We start from the raw sequence: 18,657 nt of genomic DNA, 5'->3' as shown, positions 1-18,657 counted from the left end.
GACTTCGTTACAATACATTAATACTTCCCAATATCTTTATGTATCGGATCTTCACGTGTATTCATGAAAGATTATATTTTGAATTAAGAGTCAATTAAAAAAGTAGTCTTGTTATCAATTTAGAGTTTGCTCAAGTACAAACAAAATCACGATTTGATGAACGTGATAATTGATAACTAAGCCTTAACTAAACCATTATAAAAGCGAAAATCAGTGTAGCGTCTTAATTTTAATTATTTTTAAAAAAGTATAAAATTGCATAGCCCACTTTTTTACTAACACATGTCTGAACAGGTGCCCATTACGACGACACTAGAGAAGAGGGTCCTAAATAAGCCAAATCATGACCATGACTTGCCAAAGACCAAATTCATGTAGTACTTAGTTATTTACCTATGGACTTTCATGTATTCACAAATTTTTCCTAGTGGTTATGAATAAATAAAGCGAGAAATGAAGGACACAACAGTTAACTCATAATTGCAGCAATGGAAATTATATACATGATTACATGAAAGTCAGTGTAGGCAAGAGTAGGCGACGGTTTTCTCCTCAACAAGTGCTCTTTCTACGGCATCCATCTTCTCCTTTGCAAACTCATCAATCTTTAGCCCTACACCATTATAAAATTTTCAAATTTCTAACGGGTCAAACAGGTACATGTTCCGAAACGGGTTGAATCAGTTGTGTGGGTTAAAAGTCAAGTCACCCTATATATATATATAAATTGCATAAAACCTACTTACTAAATTGTTTTACTTCATATATTAGATCTATCATTATATTTATTATGTTAAACATACCTTGAACAATCGACCATTCGCCTTTCTCACAAATGACTGGAAAAGAATAAATCAAGCCCGGTTGGATGCCATAAGACCCATCAGAATGAACTCCCATTGACACCCATGTTCCCTGGCTCCCGAAAGTGGAAAAATGAGATTAAGGAAATGATGTATATATATATAGGGGGTTCGTTTCAGTACTATGTTGTAAACTGCAAGAACTGCATGATGCATTTGTAGCTATTGCTTTAAATGTGATACGCCGTACAATTATGTAACCGTCTTTGTTTCACTCTATCACTACTTCTGATTATCTTTTATTGACTATGTACAAATGTATCATGTCATTCTTACGTTTCTCAACATATATTTTGTTCTAAGACGGACGTGCACTACACACATATAAAGGTGAGTTTCATCATCACTAAACTCTCATTGTTGCGAGAACAAACCTAAATCATTTAACTTTTTATCAATCAATCATATTAAATAAACAAAACAAAACAAAACTCTTCTACCATACAAATTTGTATGCTATATACATAAAAGACCATTAAACTAATTTGTTCATATGTTATACTAAATTTTTAGCGTTAACTTACATATGTGTAGGTTCTATAAATAAATGAATTGTGTGTGTATGTGTGTATAATTTTATGAGAGATGAATAAACATCGAATTTTAACCATTTTCTTATATCTTAAAATGCTTTATTTTGTTCCTCTAGTTCTCATAAAAATACCGTGTTACGCCTAGAAACCCCCCCCCCCCCCCAACCCAAAAAAAATCATAAAACAAAAACAAAACAGAACACACAAACACACACAAGATCGGACCTTTGGTGTACCGAGAATCCAATCACGCATATGATCACACGCAGCGCTTGCAGTAGAAAACGAGCTAGACAACCTCCGAGCTTTAATTATAGCCTCACCTCTGTGTTGCACATTTGTGATGAACTCAGTATTCAACCTGAAACATATTCATCATCATTAACAACACTCTAAACTTAAAAACATACTTAAGATTTTGTATTCAAGGAAAATAAATAAAATGAAGAGCTACCATTGATAATCAGAAATAAGTTCTCTCACTGGTTTATGTCCCGCCCCCATATCAACAGTAGCATGATTAGCGTCTGGATATAAATTTGACGAGTGATTCCCCCAAATTATAACATTTCTTACGTCACCAACATGCACATTAAGAGCCTCAGATATCTGGTTTAATGCACGGTTATGATCGAGTCTAGTGAGGGATGTGATGTTCTCATCCGGGATCAAAGGTGCAAATTTTTTTAAGATTAATGCATTTGTATTTGCTGGATGAGCTACCACAAGCACCTGTGTAATTCATTTGATTCTGCATATTTTAGTTTAAACAAGCACGTACTTATTTCCTCTCAAAAGGTGGCGGTTACGAGCCGTTTACTTATGAATGTGTCACTACACAATTTGGGCTATGTTTTATCTCTATCATGCCACACGAGTAATACAAAAAATTACCTAAAAAGTATTTGGGGGGGCATAAAACCATATTAACTGAGCGTACTGAAAAAACTGACATAAACAAACTCAACCCAAAACGACAGTTTAGTTTTATGTTTTTCTTCAGAACCTGAATTTCTGGTTTGGTTTCGGTTTTGTATGTAGCAAAAAAATTGAACCAAATCTTTAAAAACCAAAATAACTCAACTTTTGTTATTGAATTAATAGATTATAATTTTTCTATTTGAATATCAAGTGATTTATAAAAAATAAAATATGGTGTCGTATGAAAAATTTAGGCCCAAACGGGTAATAGTCAATAACTTAACAAAAGTTTAAGACTCAAAGTTTCATGTTCAAATTCAGTATTTTGGGCCTATTTTTCCGGCCCAAATATTTCAAGGCCAGCCAACTTAAACCGAGAAATCAAAACTGAACAAAACTCACTGTTAAAAAAACCCAAAAATCGAGTTGCCAGTCTTTGATTAGGTTTAAGCCCAAAACCAACCCATGCACAACCGTAGCAAAAAGTTTCCTTAGTAAATTTTATGGGTAAAAAACCTTCTATCCAGTTTGATCTAAAGACACTTATTGTTGAATCATTTTATGACTTTGGTAATCATATTTTTTCAATCAAATTGTGTCATTCAAGCTCCAAATATTACTCGTTTTGATCCACCTTCCAACCCGTCCATATTACCATCAACAAGTTAACCAAACAATAGACACAAACCTTGCAGTTTGGATCAGCATGTTGCTCCAAAGCCGAAGCTTGAGCCTTGTATATACCAACATTCTTAAATATTAGATCTTTGTTGTCCCCTTTCCTATGAGGGAATCCACCTAGCATGATTGCAATGTCAACACCTTGACACGCTTCAATAACATCGGTTGTCGCAATAACGCCTACATTAGATCCAAATGAAAACTTTATATATACAAACAATTGTACATGAATATCACAATCAATGTGTCTTGAAAACTAACCTTTAAGAAGAGGGAATGCTCCATCCAATAATTCCATTTTTACCCCTTTCAAGATTTCTGCAGCAGGCTCAATATCAAGCATGTGTATAATTACCGGTTGATTTGAACCCAACATTTGCCCTCCGGCTATCATCGGTATTAGAGCATACCCAATTTGACCTGTTAATCATTCAAATGTGTTATCTAAAGGATCAAGAAACATATGATGACTTAGAGAGTAGACACTACTACTAGTCAATATTTTGCTTCCTTTTTTTTTCAGAAAGCCGTGAAATTGTAATAAAAAACCGAAATTTGGGTTTGAGCCTAAACTGACCCATGCACCCCCTACTGGAATCGACAATTTTATAAAATAAAATCAAGGAGATGCATGCATGCCTGCGGCTCCTGTGACGAGCACAATAAGAGGATCTTTTTCGACATCGACAAAGCTCCATATGTATCGAAACATCTTTCGTGACGTATACAAACAAACCAAAACAACCACGACTTTCTGAACCAACTCCAAAGGCTCCATTTGATTAGTTAAAACAATCAACACACAATGCAATAAGCAATCCGTTTTACGGAACCAAGCTCTCAGTGAGACAATTTATCAAAAACTGGTGGGCAGGGTGGTAAAGAAAACCGAAAACCCTGATTGAGGGATACCAAAGCATAACCCATAAGCCATGCAACATGATTAATGGAAACGGACGTAACTTCATTGTAGAGGAAAGTATAATTAATTAAGATGATCATGAGCATTTGGTAACGTGATAACCGGAATTGGATTCATGATCATGATTCTGAAAATCGAAATCCTAACCCGTATTTTTAACTAGTATTTTTATTTGTGTCAGAAACATATATCCTAACCCGTATACATTTACATTTGTGTACGTAATCTAAACATTACTAGTTTAGCCAATTTATCTAAACATGTTAAGCATGTTGATGGGTAATAATCAAGATGTTAATGTGTTAAACGGGTTGATGGTTGTAAAAAATGACTTAAACGGGTTAGTGAGTTGACCTAATAAATAATATGTTTATTAAATAGTATTAACCAGAAACGAGAAGAGATTAGGAACGTAGAAATGATGGGTACGTCCTTGTAATCTAAAAAAAAAAATACTGTTTTCTTATGTTGGGCCTAAGTAAAAGATTTCTTTGAAATAACATATTTTATGCTGGGCCAAAGTTATATATTTCCCCAAAAGAACATAACAAAAAAATAAAAATAATACTCCTTATATCATTAGAAGTTTATAACTATTTCACTGTAAAATTAATTATAAGAAATTTTAAGAAATAAATTTACAAGACACACATTTTTCCTACTTTTCTTAGGCTTTTCATTTGAAATCTTATTTATTTATTGAACTCATGTTATATTGTCTATATATTTATAATATAAGGTGTGTGTAAATATGTAAGTATTTAAATATTATGTATTCAGGGCCGTCCCCGATAAGTAAAATATCAATTCGATAACTTATATATAAAACTAAGGGTGAGCAGAAAACCGAAGTAACTGAACCGAATAACCGGAAAAACCAAACCGAAGCATTAACCAACGGTTATTTTTTTTGTTTTTTGAAAAAACAGTTTATGTTCGGTTAACCATTTAAAAAAACCGAAAAAAATCGAATAGAACCAATTAATTAAACCTATGTTTTCAAACTGTAGCATAGTTCAGCATTATCTTATGAGAACAAAGAATGTTAGAAATTACCTTATTCAACTCAATTTACCCCATCAAAATATTTTTCAGTGTCCTAAAATAATACTTTCATATCTTTACATATTTATCTTTTTACTCAAAATGCAATAGTATGTAGTTTGCTTGATCACTCCAAGATCAAGATGCTACAAATTACATTAACAAAAACAAATACAACAATTATAAGAGTTATATATATTAAGAAAAAGTCATTTGTAGTGTAAAACTAAAACACCGTATTCATGAACAAATAAGTTTTTAAAATCAAACCATCAAACATTCAAAACAACATAGCGAAACATGTATCAAATAAGTTTTATATCGAGTCTAGACATATAAATAAAATAATGAACATGTAAATAATAATAATAAAATGGCATTTTCTAGTTTTGTGTTGGGTGTTTAAAATATTAGGCCCAATCACGTGTAATTAACGATTTAACAGAAACTGAAACAAAACCCTAACAATAACACCACCGGACGGAAGCAGCCGCGACACCTCAGGTATCATAAAGCTTAAAAGTCACTAGTATTACATTACTGTGTTGTTTATTTGAATACTGTCTGCATTATAACCTGTCATCAGCTATTTGTTTATAGGTATTATTTTAATCTACAGTTTTTTTAAAAAAAAATTATAAAAGTGAAGTCAAATAGTTGAATGAGATCAAGTAGTGTTATCAGATATCTTTTTTTTTTTTATAATTCATATACAAGTACCTACATATATAGGATCCTTCGATCTAATTCATAGGGCAACTACCGGATGTGAAACTAATACATAGATACACCGCTTAGGTTGAAGTTAGGACCTCGGATTATCGTTAAATCTTCCAAAACTGAATCAGAAAAGGAAATAGGTTTATTCATAAACGGAGATAAAACAAAGGAATGCTTCAATGGTGGGAGATTAGCCATATGACTTGGATGTTGTCACACAACACTATTTGCAATCTTTGATCCATATAACTTGTAACTTACGTGGTTCGATGGGTCAACTATGAATTTCGTTTTGGATGTGAACTCCTTGATTTCGAAACATGTACAACCGCTCTATGGAACATCAAACCGGAATTGAAAAGCCACTTTGAATTTGTAAAGCCGCTGGCATTTCATGAAATTCAACTGAAAGGTCCCTCCAGTTTCAGTTTCTCATTACGTATTCAAGCCTATATTAGGCTTCCCTCCATTCCAAATTTCTATTCAGTTATCCATTCTTGAATCCATATTATTTTTCCGATTTCCATTCTAAATTTCTATTCAATCATGGTATGTGGAAAGAAAGAAGTTTACTCTATGAGGAAGATGATGGAGTTGGACATCAATAAGAGGTAGAGCAGCATGATTTTGTTGATCTTGACGATGAGGAAGACAACCAGAACCAGAAGTCACAAGGTAGACTTAGCCAACGACATTCCCATTTGCTTTTACTTCTAATTTTTCGTATAGTTTCTTGGTCCATTTGTGTTACCTCTAGCTTCTCTTATTTCCTTTTCTCTGTCCTTCTTGGTTACTTTTTTTATGTGTAGGCAAAATATTGCAATGATTGAATCATTATGTTTTGTGACATTTACATACACAACGACAACCACATAAAGCATGGACTGTGAAAGACCGAGATAGTTACGAACGGTTGCAATCGACTGTGAAAGACGCTGAGAAGCTAGGAGTTTGTAAATCGTTGAAAAGCTCTGCGGTGACAACTAAACATAATTTAAGCTTTATGATACCGATAGATTGATCTTTTTTTGATACCAGAGAGAAGCATGGTTGATTTAAAAATTGCAAGGGCTTTATGTGCAAACTGGATTCCATTTAACGTTTTACGTAATCCACAATTTCAAGAAACGTTAAGTGCAGTAAGAAAGACACAAGAAGGTTATAAAGCGCCATCCAGTGAGAACGAAGAACTCTTCAACTCGATGAATGTGTTAAGAGATGTGAAGAAGGATCTAACGTGATATATGGCTAATTTCTAACCGTTCTACTACATGGTCTTAGATCCTTTTCCTATCTGACACATTGACAGTCATCTAGTAGACGGCTCTTGTGTTCTCACTAGATGACACTTTATAACCTTCTGGTGCCTTTTTTATTGCATTTATCGTTACTTGAAGTTGTGGATTACACAAAACGTTAAATGGAATCCCGTTTGCAGATAAAGCCCTCACGAATTTTAAATCAATCACTCTTCTCTCCATTATAGAAAAAATTGATATATTGGTTTCTTAGAGCTTAAATTATGTTTTTTGAGTCACTACAGAGCTTTTTAACGATTTACAAACTTCTAGCTTCTCAGCCTTTTTTGCAACCGTTTTCCCAATAGAACTCAAAAAATGAGTGTGTATTCGAGTGTAGGAACTTGTTTTACTTATTATTGCAGTATTTACAAATACACACTTTTAGCACCTCGTTGGTCTTTACTATTGCTTATCGGCATTCTGGTTCTGGTTGTGTTCCTCCTTGCCAAGATCAACAAAATCATCTTGCTCTGGCTCTGATTGCTGTTCAACTCTATCATCTTCCTCATAGGCAACATTGTTTTTTCCCTAAATACCATGATTGAATAGAAATTGAGTATGGAGAGAAGGCTTGAATACGCATAAATTGGGGGGACCTTTCAATTGAATTTCTGGAAACGTCAATGGCTTTACAATTTCAGTGGGTCTTTCCAATTTCGGTTCGATGTTGCCATTGAGTGGCGGTATATGTTTTGAAATCAAGGAATTCACAATCACAATAGCATTAGGTACAATTGAAATAATTTTCTGGAACGCCAATTTCATGACGCGAGCCCGGAACGCGTTCGTGTTGCGTTTTGGTACGTGTGATCCAAAATTAAATTCGTAGTTGACTCAACGAGCCATGTAATTATGTTGTATTGTAATCTATTCAACTAAAAACTCGGAACAATCTCAAAGAAATACTTCTTTTGCGCATTGGCAATTTGTGCTGTATGACTAAGCTTTATAATCACACACATCTCTCTTTCACGCAGCATCCTATTCTTGTAAAGATGATACAAAACAGAAAATGATAAAAAAAGTTAGATGTTCCAAATCTGCACACTATCAAGGCCAACCGAGTGTTGAAACAAAATCAGTTAAGACCCAACCGAATGTCTAATTTGAATATTAAATAACTGATTATTGTTAGCTTTTGACACTCATTGATGTTTTAGTTATACACTCTTTTTGGCTTGAATGCGCTGCTGCAATCTGCAAGTTGTTTTTTAGTATGGATTGATGAAGCCTAATGAGCTGTCAAAGCAAAAGTATAGTTTCTAATTGAATGGCGTGTTGAGCACATGATTTCATCTTATTATTGTTAGAATGTTTTGTTTTGATCCGTCTTTGATGTTATACTTTTGTGCATTATCTGTATTCGGTCATCTGCCTAGATAACTATTGCACATGCCTCCAGTTTTAGACTCAAAAGTAGGGATGCAAACGAACTAAATGAACATGAACAATGCCTTCTTCATGTTCTTTTGTTAGGGAAATAATGTGTTCGTGAATGGTTAACGAACACTTACTGAACGGGATTGTGTTCATTTATTAAGGAAATGAATGTGTTCACAAACGGTTCATGAACACAAATAAAATTGGCGGAGCCTACATGGGAACAATGCAAAAACAATGTGAAATTATGGTATACTGTTTTATGTTAGGTGTAATAAATTTAAGAATATAAAATGTTTAGACAACATAATAAATGTACAAAAAACTTTCATGAACAACATATAAAAGCGAACATAAACGAACATTCATGAACACATTACCAAACATTCACGAACACAATTGAACGAATGGGAGCTCTGTTCATGTTCGTTTGTTTAAATAATTGAACGATTATCTCGTTTATGTTCGTTCGTTTATTAAATGAACGAACATAAACGAACTTCCCACCAAACCGTTCGCCGAACGTTTGGTTTGCATACAGCCTTACTCAAAAGGTTACCTTTGTTGACTGAATAGAAATAGAATATACAAGCTGAAAGCTTTCTGCATTTAACTTTTTTATCTGTTTTGGTCAATAACTATGATATTTAACTAAATGAAACCAATGTTGTTGCTGAGAATGGTGTTAGGGAATGTTTCAAGTTGTGTAGCCAGAAATCAAAGATTAAACTTGCATCTTAGGCTGCTTAAAGTTTGTCATGATATTTATATTACAATCTTGCTGCATGTAGCGAATGCCAAATTGATTGCTATGCTATCTTGTTTTTTACTTGTGTAAATTTAACATTTTGTGTTTCCAATAATAGAATTGTTGAAAACTTTTGTAAGGACCTACAGGGTTAACCTTGGGGGTTTCGAGCTCTATTTTTAAAGCTCGAGCTCGGCTCGTTTATTTTCTATTAATTATTCTTTTACTTTATTTATTTACATTTTATATATGTATAAAATTTTAGATTTTATATAACATAATTTGTTATATTTAATTATTTTTATTCATTAAATTACATATGTTAACGATAATAATGTTGTAAATGCATATTTAATAGATTAAATAAAAATATGGCTTGCTTAGGCTTGTGGGCCTGCTTGTTTAGGCTTGGGAGCCTACTCAAGCTAGATAATTGAAGCTCGGGCTTGGGATCAGGCTCGTTTATTAATTAAGTCTATTTTTAGGCTCGAGATCTAGCTCAAGCTTGTTTAAGCTTGGCTTGGGTCGATCGTTTAGGGAGTGGATCTCGAGTAGCCCGCGGGGGCTGGGCTCATGCACACCTCTAATTATCCTTATACACAAACACACATTTTATATTTATTATTAAGTGATGAGTAAATCATTATTAACGTTATTGCAACCAATCTAGGTTTTATTCTTGATGAAAATTTGTATTAAACATACTAAAAATAGACGATACAATGAAGCAATTTCAAGAAAAGCTGATCGACATCGAGACTGAAGCAGAGAATCTTTTACTTGCAAGGCATCAGGTAACTAAAAACATGCTTTCATCACTATAAGTTTATTATTTTCTCATGCTTCACAATTTTATAGTTTTGTAATAACAGTTAGTTGAGAATGATAGAACGAGAAATGGGAACCGAGAAGCATTGACTGCATTAAGGAAGCGAGCTCGGACCATGAAAACAAGCGTTTTTTCACCTTTTGAGTTGGTGATGAAGGAAATTGATAAATCAAGGTCTTTTGTGAAGGAGATTTGTGCAACTTGTGGGAATAATGAATCTAAGGAAAAAACACAGATGATGTTTTCTGGAACTGATGTGTATGCTCGGGTTCTGTTTCATGCCGCTCATACGATTTTGGAGAAAGGTATCTTGGTTTTAACAATTTAACCTATCATTATAAAGTTACAACCATCATTAAACTTAATCACCATGCCTAGTTTTCTTATCATTTAGACATTTAGTTAGGGCTGCTTAAAGCTAACCTAGGCGCACTGATCATTTACTTTTTTCATTATATTCAGAAATCACTATTATAAGCCTCTGTTTTGTAGCCTATATGCTTTGAAATTTTTTAATAATTTAGTGATAGTGCTAAAAGTAAGTTAGGTTGGATATCTTTTCAGTTGTAGCCTATATACTTCGGTTCAGTTGGTTGCAACAGAGTTGTTGTGCAGTTGGTTTTGATTGTTCACAGACTTCACATTTTTGCTAAAGCTTCTGATCATATAAGAAAAACTGAAAAACATGGATGATATGATTATTGACCTGATTCAATAAAATCGAAAACATGTTTCTTGTTGGAACTCTGAATTTACTGATTGCATCAACTCAATTAAGCCTCTTAGAGGAATTTTTTCAACAAATATGTGTTATTGCAAGAAAAAAATGCAAATCAATATAGTCAATTTGTATCTACCTCAATTTTTTCTATCTTTAATGTGGGCATCGATGAAACAATGAATTCGATCTTGTATCATCATAACATATATTAAGTGGAACTGTATTTTTTGTTCATTAATTACAATTAGATATTGTTAATTATAATTATTACTTTATTTGTGCTTAGCCTACGGGACCAAGATAGGCATCTCTTAAGGTTTCTGGTTTCTTTCTAGTGTATACTAAGGGATCTCCCCTCCATTCTAATTACTACTACATTTAGATGTTATTCCAGTTTTTTTTTGCGTATTTATTTATTAAATTTTTTAACAATTGTGCGTGCAAACTATTTGTTGGTTTATGTAATTTGTTACATGCAACCTTACTCTTGTAGCATTCCCATGTCCACGTAACAACATTCACGCACATTCAAGAGTGTCTTCTTGGACTCTATATTTAGTTATTTGACTCAGTTAGTTTAAAGTTATAATGGTTAGTGTGTTAGTGTTTGAATTAGTTTATAACCCATACTAGTTGACGTATGCAGAAGTTGAATTCCCACAAAGCTTCTTAATTCTCTTCTGTTTCTCCGCTTCAATATAATTGTTACACAACACATTTGTAGGCTGATAGTGAATGTGAGTTTCATAATTATGGGCTTTGATCAAATAGTTGATTGCTGTAGCGTACCGAATAATAAAGCGTCTATCAGGCTATGCCATTGTTTATTTTCTCATGGCACTAACTAATTTTAACTCCTTGCTAGATCATCTCATAATACAATATTTAACGTTTGAACCCTCTTTGTAAGTGGTGCATGTTCTTGTAGAAATTATGCTTCCTTTAGTACACACAGACCTTCATGAATGTGATGGCCCACTTATTTAACTTGTATTTTTCACACCAGGCAAAGTTGATTTAAGATGTATCACTATGTTTACCATGTATAGAAACGACCCACTACCGACATACATGCCAAATAACTGCTATCATCAATAATACAGGTCTGGTCTGATGAAAGACTAGTCTTATCAATGTTTCTCAATAGTACCATTTTATCATATCCATTATGTTTTTAATCAACATGTGTTTTGCATTTATTAACTAATAAATGAGTTTTAAATTTGTACATCAAATGAGGCTTGATTATGATGTTAAGAAACTGCAAAGTTACGTAAAGGAGAAGTCTTTTTTGATATCGGAACAAGGTGTTCTTGCTGACAAGATTGGTCCCGGTGTTTTGAAGTCATTGGTGACATTACAAGACAGACCAAAGTAAGTTTTGTTGACTCTATAATCTATATCTTGGTTGAATCCTTTCCTCTATTGATTAACGTGTATTTTTGGAGGAGACAAATGGGCGGGTTGGGTGAAGACGGGCTTGGATTCGAAACAACTCATTTCTAGTACGGGTCGGGCCATATGTATTAAAAACAGAATTTGAGCGTTTGACAGGTTCCGTATTCTTAGCTGATTTTGTAACTGACCCATGTTAGATAGAACACATGTCAAATTGACCCGTCAACAAGCAAATGGGTCGAAATCGACACTTTTTTGAAGAGCCGTGTTTATGGTGCTTGCAATCAAATTAACAGAATTATCAAATTATTTTCTTAAATTAACACACACACACACTCACTCACGCACGCATAATTTGGTTTGTATATCATATATAGCTTTCACCATTTAAATACTTATAAATCTGTAATCTTTAAAATCGGATTTTATTAGTTTAAAACTCACAAACTCACTGACCAATGTTAATACATACCGATGATTTGACTGATGATTATACTAATTCTCACTTTCACTAGCCAAGACTCGGTCTATAACGGAGAAGTAACGTCTATTTTTCATTTTTGCATTTCAAAACATTTCGATTGGAATAAAAAATAAGTCAATTGTTTGTTGGGATGGATCGATTGCTATTCGAAAGCTAGTATTTCCCTTGGAGAAATTGTTATTATAGATTATTATCAGCCAACGAGACATACTTTGGATTTTTAACCTCTAATTCGCTTTGAAATTATAGTTATTTCAATAAGCTCTATTTCTTTTGATTTAGTAACACTTGGTATGTTGGGGATTTTGTTCTGTCAACATTTGAACTTTATAATATAAAATGGATCAAAGACGTACTAAAATATAAACATGTCATTGTAGTGATGTTCTTTGTTGTGTTGATATACCAACCGTTGATATAATTGTTTTGACACATGATATGTCGCTTGTCGTTTATCTGTGTGGTTGCATGATTGAAGTGTCATATGTTGACAAACTATCTAGCCTTTTGATGAGGTCCATGTTAATTTAAAATTTCACCGTATCGTTGAAAGATGTTTATTTATTGGCATCACCCTACTTCTAATATGACACCTTTATTTTTATTTATTTATTTTTGTTTGTTAGTTTGACACTAGGACTGAGTTACAACCACCTTACAACGACTAACAAAAGTGTAGAATCTCACTCAGGCCATCTAAAATTGAAGGATTAAAATAACGATAAAGTCTCACATGGGTTACACGAACTGAATAAATATATATTGTTACTTCTACTGTACGACCTAGTTATAATGACGGAAGACTGTATGACCGGGTTACAATGTAAAGAAAAACGTAAAATCTCACTTGGCAACTGAAACTAAATGATCACAAGAGAACTAACGGCAACACAAGTTGAATATAAACATCATCAAGAAAACTATATAATCTAACACGGGCAACACAAACTAAATGATTTTATTTTTTTAGTTTTACTTTGTGACCCAGTTACAGATTTACAATGACCAAACTGTATAATCTCGTATGGGCAACAATAATTGAATGGTGAAGAGATCTATAGAAACTCATACAAAGTGACAACTTTAATACCTTTTGTGTTTGTTCTACTTGTATTTATGAAGGTTCACTCTCATAAGTCTCAATCAAGACATCGCATATGTATCTCCTTGTCACCCCTTTATTACAGATATCATCAAGGAAATTGTTACAAGTATGCGCAGTGGTCTACACACTTGTTGATCCATTTGTGCTCAATCGATCTACTTGTATTATTTTATAGAGCACTGGGAATGAATGAGTGCATAGAATGTTTCGACTCTTGAAGGACATATAGCTGAATAAGGTTATCATTTATGCTTAAGTAATTGATGAATTAAATAAGGTTATCATTCCGCATGTGTTCGCTAACACATGCTCAATGGTCAATAACATAATAAACCTAGCCCCTTTGTACTTTTATTTACATTAGATTTTTTTGTTTTGTTGAGTTGGTGTTTTTATGAATTAAATAAGGCTATCATTTTGCATGTGTTCGCTAACACATGTTGACACATGCTCAATAGTCAACAACACAATAAACCTAGCCCCTTTGTACTTCTATTTACACTAGATTTTTATTTTGTTGAGTTGGTGTTTTTTCATGTGTCCATTTTTATTTGTCCCTAAAAAATAGTCACGCTCGTAAATTCAAAGACAGTTCTTTGTGAACGTGAATATATACTTTTATTATATAACTAGTTTGAGGCCCGTGTATTACACGGGTAATTGATTAAAATTTTAAATTTTAACCATTAAGTGAAATACAATCAACAAATTGATTATATATTGTTAATACAATTATAATTTACATTAAAATTACAGAAATTACATAACTAAAATTACACAAATATGTTACAATAAGTAAAAACCTCATTTTACATTACATTTGTGATTGTATTAGTAGATATATATACATTGTTTATCAAAAAATTAAAATTTTGTAGTCAATGTCTGCTTGTAACTCTTAATAAGATAACATATAGATCTGTTTATAACTCTTTATATAGTCACGCATAGTTCTCTGTGTGACAAAAAATCAAAAATGGTTCTCCAAGTACATGCCAACTCTAGATAAATAATAATATATCCATGAAACTAATAAAAAAGATATTCATACACATAAAATATCATAGCTTTTAATCAATTAGTATGATGTCATTTGAGAACATCTGCCCATAACCTGAAACCCAATCCAAGAAAACCCGTACCCGAACCCAAACTAACCCGACCCGAGAAAGTTGAACCCAAGAAAATACTAACCCGAACCTGAACCGAAGTAATTCTGGTTGGTTCTTGGGTCCGAATTCTAGGTTTCGGGTTAACCCAAATAAACTTTTAGTTTTAAAATCATATATATCTTTAGGTATTAAAGGTTAAGCATTAGCAGCTGGCGTTATCAAGATTTAGTCCAAGTCGATTGTTCTCATACCACATATTATGAATCGATTGTTTATTGTTTTTAATATAAACCATAATAAACACTTTAATTATGTACTAACCAACATGTAACACTAACACAACCTCAATTCATTGTATTTGTATAAAAACAAAATTAATAAGTTAATATAATATTGGAATTATATAAATAACTGATGAAAAAGACATTCTAAGTTTCAATATCCTAAATGATTTTTGGAAAACGAAAATAATAGAATGGGATTGAAAAAAAAAATTGGTTTAAAATATCAAATGCTTTTAATTAAGTAATTTATCCTATAAAGGATATAAAATTAAATATATTTAAATGTATAAAAAAGTATAAATAAAGTCATAAAACGTATGTTTCTGAAGCATTTTGGTCTGAGTTATGAAAGAAAATATTGAAAACTAAATATTGATTTTTTTATTGCTAAAACTCTTTATACTACACAAAAAAGGCATATAAATAGATGGCAGATAGTTCATATAGTAAATCGTTATACATATGAATTATAATTATAATATTCAGCTTCAATGATTTAATGCTAAACACCAAGATTATAACATGTATTCTTTATGTTTGTAATATTTATACTAAATGTTTGTAGAAAATTAAGAACATACACATTTCCAGAGTTCAAATGCGTATGAGAAAATTTTAAATCAAAATTAGAAACCAATCTTATATAAAAAAAATTATGAACTGTTGTTTGAATCCCAGCTTAAAATCAATTTGTAGTTTATCGTACAAATCCAAATTTTTCGACAATAATGCACATTTATTTTTTTTTATTTGCAACATGTGGCTTTCAAATTTTATTTTACAGGCATGCAATTTCAATTTTGATATTTCCTTATTTTACCATTAATGTTAATGAATGAATCAATTAGTATTTACATCTAATAAAAATAAACTTGAATTCACATATTGAAATTACTTAAAAGATAAGGATCATATATTGAAATTGGTTGAAAAAAAAGGTGAGGAGAGGTATGAGATTGACAAGTGACAAAAATGGTAGTTTTTTTTATCTATAATATATATAAACGAAGATATAAAAATCCTACGTGTCGCGATGTGGTCGCTCCCCCTTTTTTTGGAGTCGTCAGATTTGCTTGATTTTTAAATGGAGGCTTCTCATGCATTTGACCCGAATTCATGGGTATGGGTCTTACCAAACCCAGATATTTAAGAAAATGTAGTATCCATATTTAAGAAAATGAGTTAAAAAGTGAGTGAGTAATGACACATGTAGTATCCATATTTAAGAAAATGAGTTAAAAAGTATGAGAATGGATGATGGTGTGACAAGTGGCATATAGTAGTAGTTATTTATTAAAGTAGTAAGATAACTAGTTACAAGACATATATAATTTAATATATATATATATATGTATATATATAATGAAAAAAGTATGAACGTGATAAAAAATATATATATGTATACAACATATTGAACTGGAAAATGATATATTCGTATATTTTCTAATGAACGTAATATTTCTTTCAGGTAAACATTTATGATTTACAATTTTAAACAATCAAGATAATCAAACATTTTGTTTTGTTTTCTTTGAACGGCAAGACACTTTTCATAAAAATATACAAACATCAAAGCAAGATGCTAAGATCAAGAGTAACAATAACCAGTGATAAGCTTTGACGAAAATGAAGGGGATCTGGACTCAATATGCATAAAAGTTGCCAGGCTAAAACACGGTTAAATTAAACTAAGTACAAAAATTTTCGGACGAAAATGAATAAATTTACACTACCGAATAAAGAGCTCGGGGCCACCATAAGCTTTTTCCCTGACAATACAAAGATAATACTAAAAATACATCTATCATTCAATGAAAGAAAAATTAAATTTCATCTTATTTTAAATCTATAGGTACGAATTCACCTTAATATTCTCTAATATTTTGTTTATCCCCTTAAAAATTCTTTCATTCTTAGCTACCCATACAAATCACAACGTGATTCTCTCGAACATCTTGCTACCCGGCATTCTTTGTGCAAAATTAAGTTTTTCTTCGATCGAACAACCCGCATTTGAATATATCCTACATCACACCTAGACCACAATATCCCACTAGCAAATGATTTGTGGATTCAAGCTTAGACCCGCAAGCATCACAAAATAGTAGTATTAACCAAAATATTCCTTTAACCCAACCCCATTTTAATAGGTATCCTATCCAAGCCGGCTTACCGCACAAAAGAATTCACTTTTTTGGGATCTATTTTACCCGATCAAATATCATGAAACTCATAAAGTCCTTATTGAGAAATCACCCATAATATCCCCGGTTCAATGCCATTTATCGAGCCCATCCGATACATGATGACCATTAATAAGGGAAGATGTAGAACCTTTTCGCCATCACCCGTCAAATTCGCGTCAACTCGCCGTAACGTCCAAGTTTTATATATATACCGAGTAAACGTCATTTTTAAATATGTTTTTTTGGTATTTCTATATATATATTTTTTAATCTTATGCTATACAAGTTTCGTTAATGTTTTCATCATTTACGAGTGCCGATATTGTTATAAGCATTTACTATTTTATTTTGTTGCCAATAATGCATTTGTTTTTTATTATGTGATTTTTTGGTTATGTTATTGGATCTATACGAGTGTCAGTAATGTAATTATGTTCATATAATATTTAATGAAAGCTTCTTTAGGTTTTAACTATTTAAGCGAACTTAAATCCGAACATTCAAATGAAATAAATTTCAGTTTCTGGATTTTTGGATTAGGTTAGCATCCGAACCGAATCTCAAATTCGGTTTTCAAATCAGATCCATATGTGTGATTTTCAAGCTGATTAAACAGAATATTCTAATTCAATTGTATATTGTTTATTTTTGAATTAAAACACACATGCATATTTATTTATGTTATAATTTGCTTTATTTGAATTTTGAATCCTAATTCTAATACAAAAAGACTAAAATTTGAATAATTCGATTTTTGTAACAAAATTATAACTTCTATAAGACATTGTAGAAAATATATTTATTTTGACCTCAAACAAAATACAACTTTTACTTAATTGATATATAAAATTAATCAAAGTGTTAATTTTTTAACGGCATAGATTATATAAAAAATAAAGAAATCGGCAAGAAGCCGAAAACAAAATAAACAACTTACATCTAGCGGAGAGGGTTTTTTAACCACTCGTCCCAAGAAAATAAAACTTTATGATTCCTACGAGCATACAAAAAATACGAATAATATAAAATAGAGTAAAAAATCTCTCCGTTTCTTAGCTTGGATGGTTGAAAGATGGAAGTGTTCTTATATCTCTAAAGCACCCGCCACGTCGAGAAAATGACCACCTCAATAAGCCTTTTCTTCTTAGTGTTGATCTTCACACCATCAAACAACTGCATCAAAGTTTTAGGCCGTATCGTCACAAAAAAATCTATGTCCAACCCCTAGAAGCGACATCACATGAACCAAAAACATGATCATTGTCCTCAACCTTCATACTTATTACAAGATGGACAAAAGATAGATTGAATATCAAAAGCACGGCGACTGAGATACCATTTGGTGGGCAATCGGTCCCAAAGCACCCTCCAAGCCATAATATTCAAATTTTTTTGAACAAAAGAATTCCATTTAGTAGGGGGCAA

At 32.2% G+C, this 18,657-nt stretch overlaps 1 protein-coding gene across 2 annotated transcripts; it reads right to left on the bottom strand.

The window, feature by feature from the left end:
- Positions 1 to 508: 508 nt before the first annotated feature.
- Positions 509 to 3,828, bottom strand: LOC143588731 (malate dehydrogenase, cytoplasmic-like). 2 transcript variants are annotated; one of them, XM_077069659.1, is made up of 7 exons: positions 3,638 to 3,828; positions 3,260 to 3,418; positions 3,006 to 3,178; positions 1,851 to 2,128; positions 1,622 to 1,757; positions 804 to 915; positions 509 to 613 (listed from the first exon to the last, which is right to left on the bottom strand). In XM_077069659.1, the coding sequence occupies exons 1-7, from the start codon at positions 3,774 to 3,776 to the stop codon at positions 519 to 521; spliced, it is 1,092 nt and encodes a 363-aa protein (XP_076925774.1). In that variant the 5' UTR covers positions 3,777 to 3,828; the 3' UTR covers positions 509 to 518. The 2 variants fall into 2 exon arrangements, with proteins under 2 accessions (XP_076925774.1, XP_076925773.1); XM_077069658.1 differs by lacking the exon at positions 3,638 to 3,828 and having other exon boundaries at positions 509 to 596; positions 811 to 915; positions 3,260 to 3,415.
- Between the last annotated feature and the right edge of the window lie 14,829 nt (positions 3,829 to 18,657).

The sequence above is a fragment of the Bidens hawaiensis genome, unplaced genomic scaffold (assembly GCF_021521415.1).
Source record: "Bidens hawaiensis isolate Kalapana, Puna unplaced genomic scaffold, B.hawaiensis_p1.1 tig00036742_1, whole genome shotgun sequence".
NCBI classification, from domain to species: Eukaryota; Viridiplantae; Streptophyta; class Magnoliopsida; order Asterales; family Asteraceae; genus Bidens; species Bidens hawaiensis.
Note: the sequence above shows the minus strand (reverse complement) of the source record. Positions and strands in the feature narration are given on the sequence as shown.

Coding starts and splice junctions, on each gene's coding strand:
- LOC143588731 (XM_077069659.1), bottom strand. CDS start 3,776: ATGGAGCCTTTGGAGTTGGTTCAGAAAGTCGTGGTTGTTTTGGTTTGT. Junction 916..1,621: donor GGATTCTCGGTACACCAAAG/GTCCGATCTTGT, acceptor TTCGGGAGCCAG/GGAACATGGGTGTCAATGGG. Junction 614..803: donor CGAATGGTCGATTGTTCAAG/GTATGTTTAACA, acceptor ATAATGGTGTAG/GGCTAAAGATTGATGAGTTT.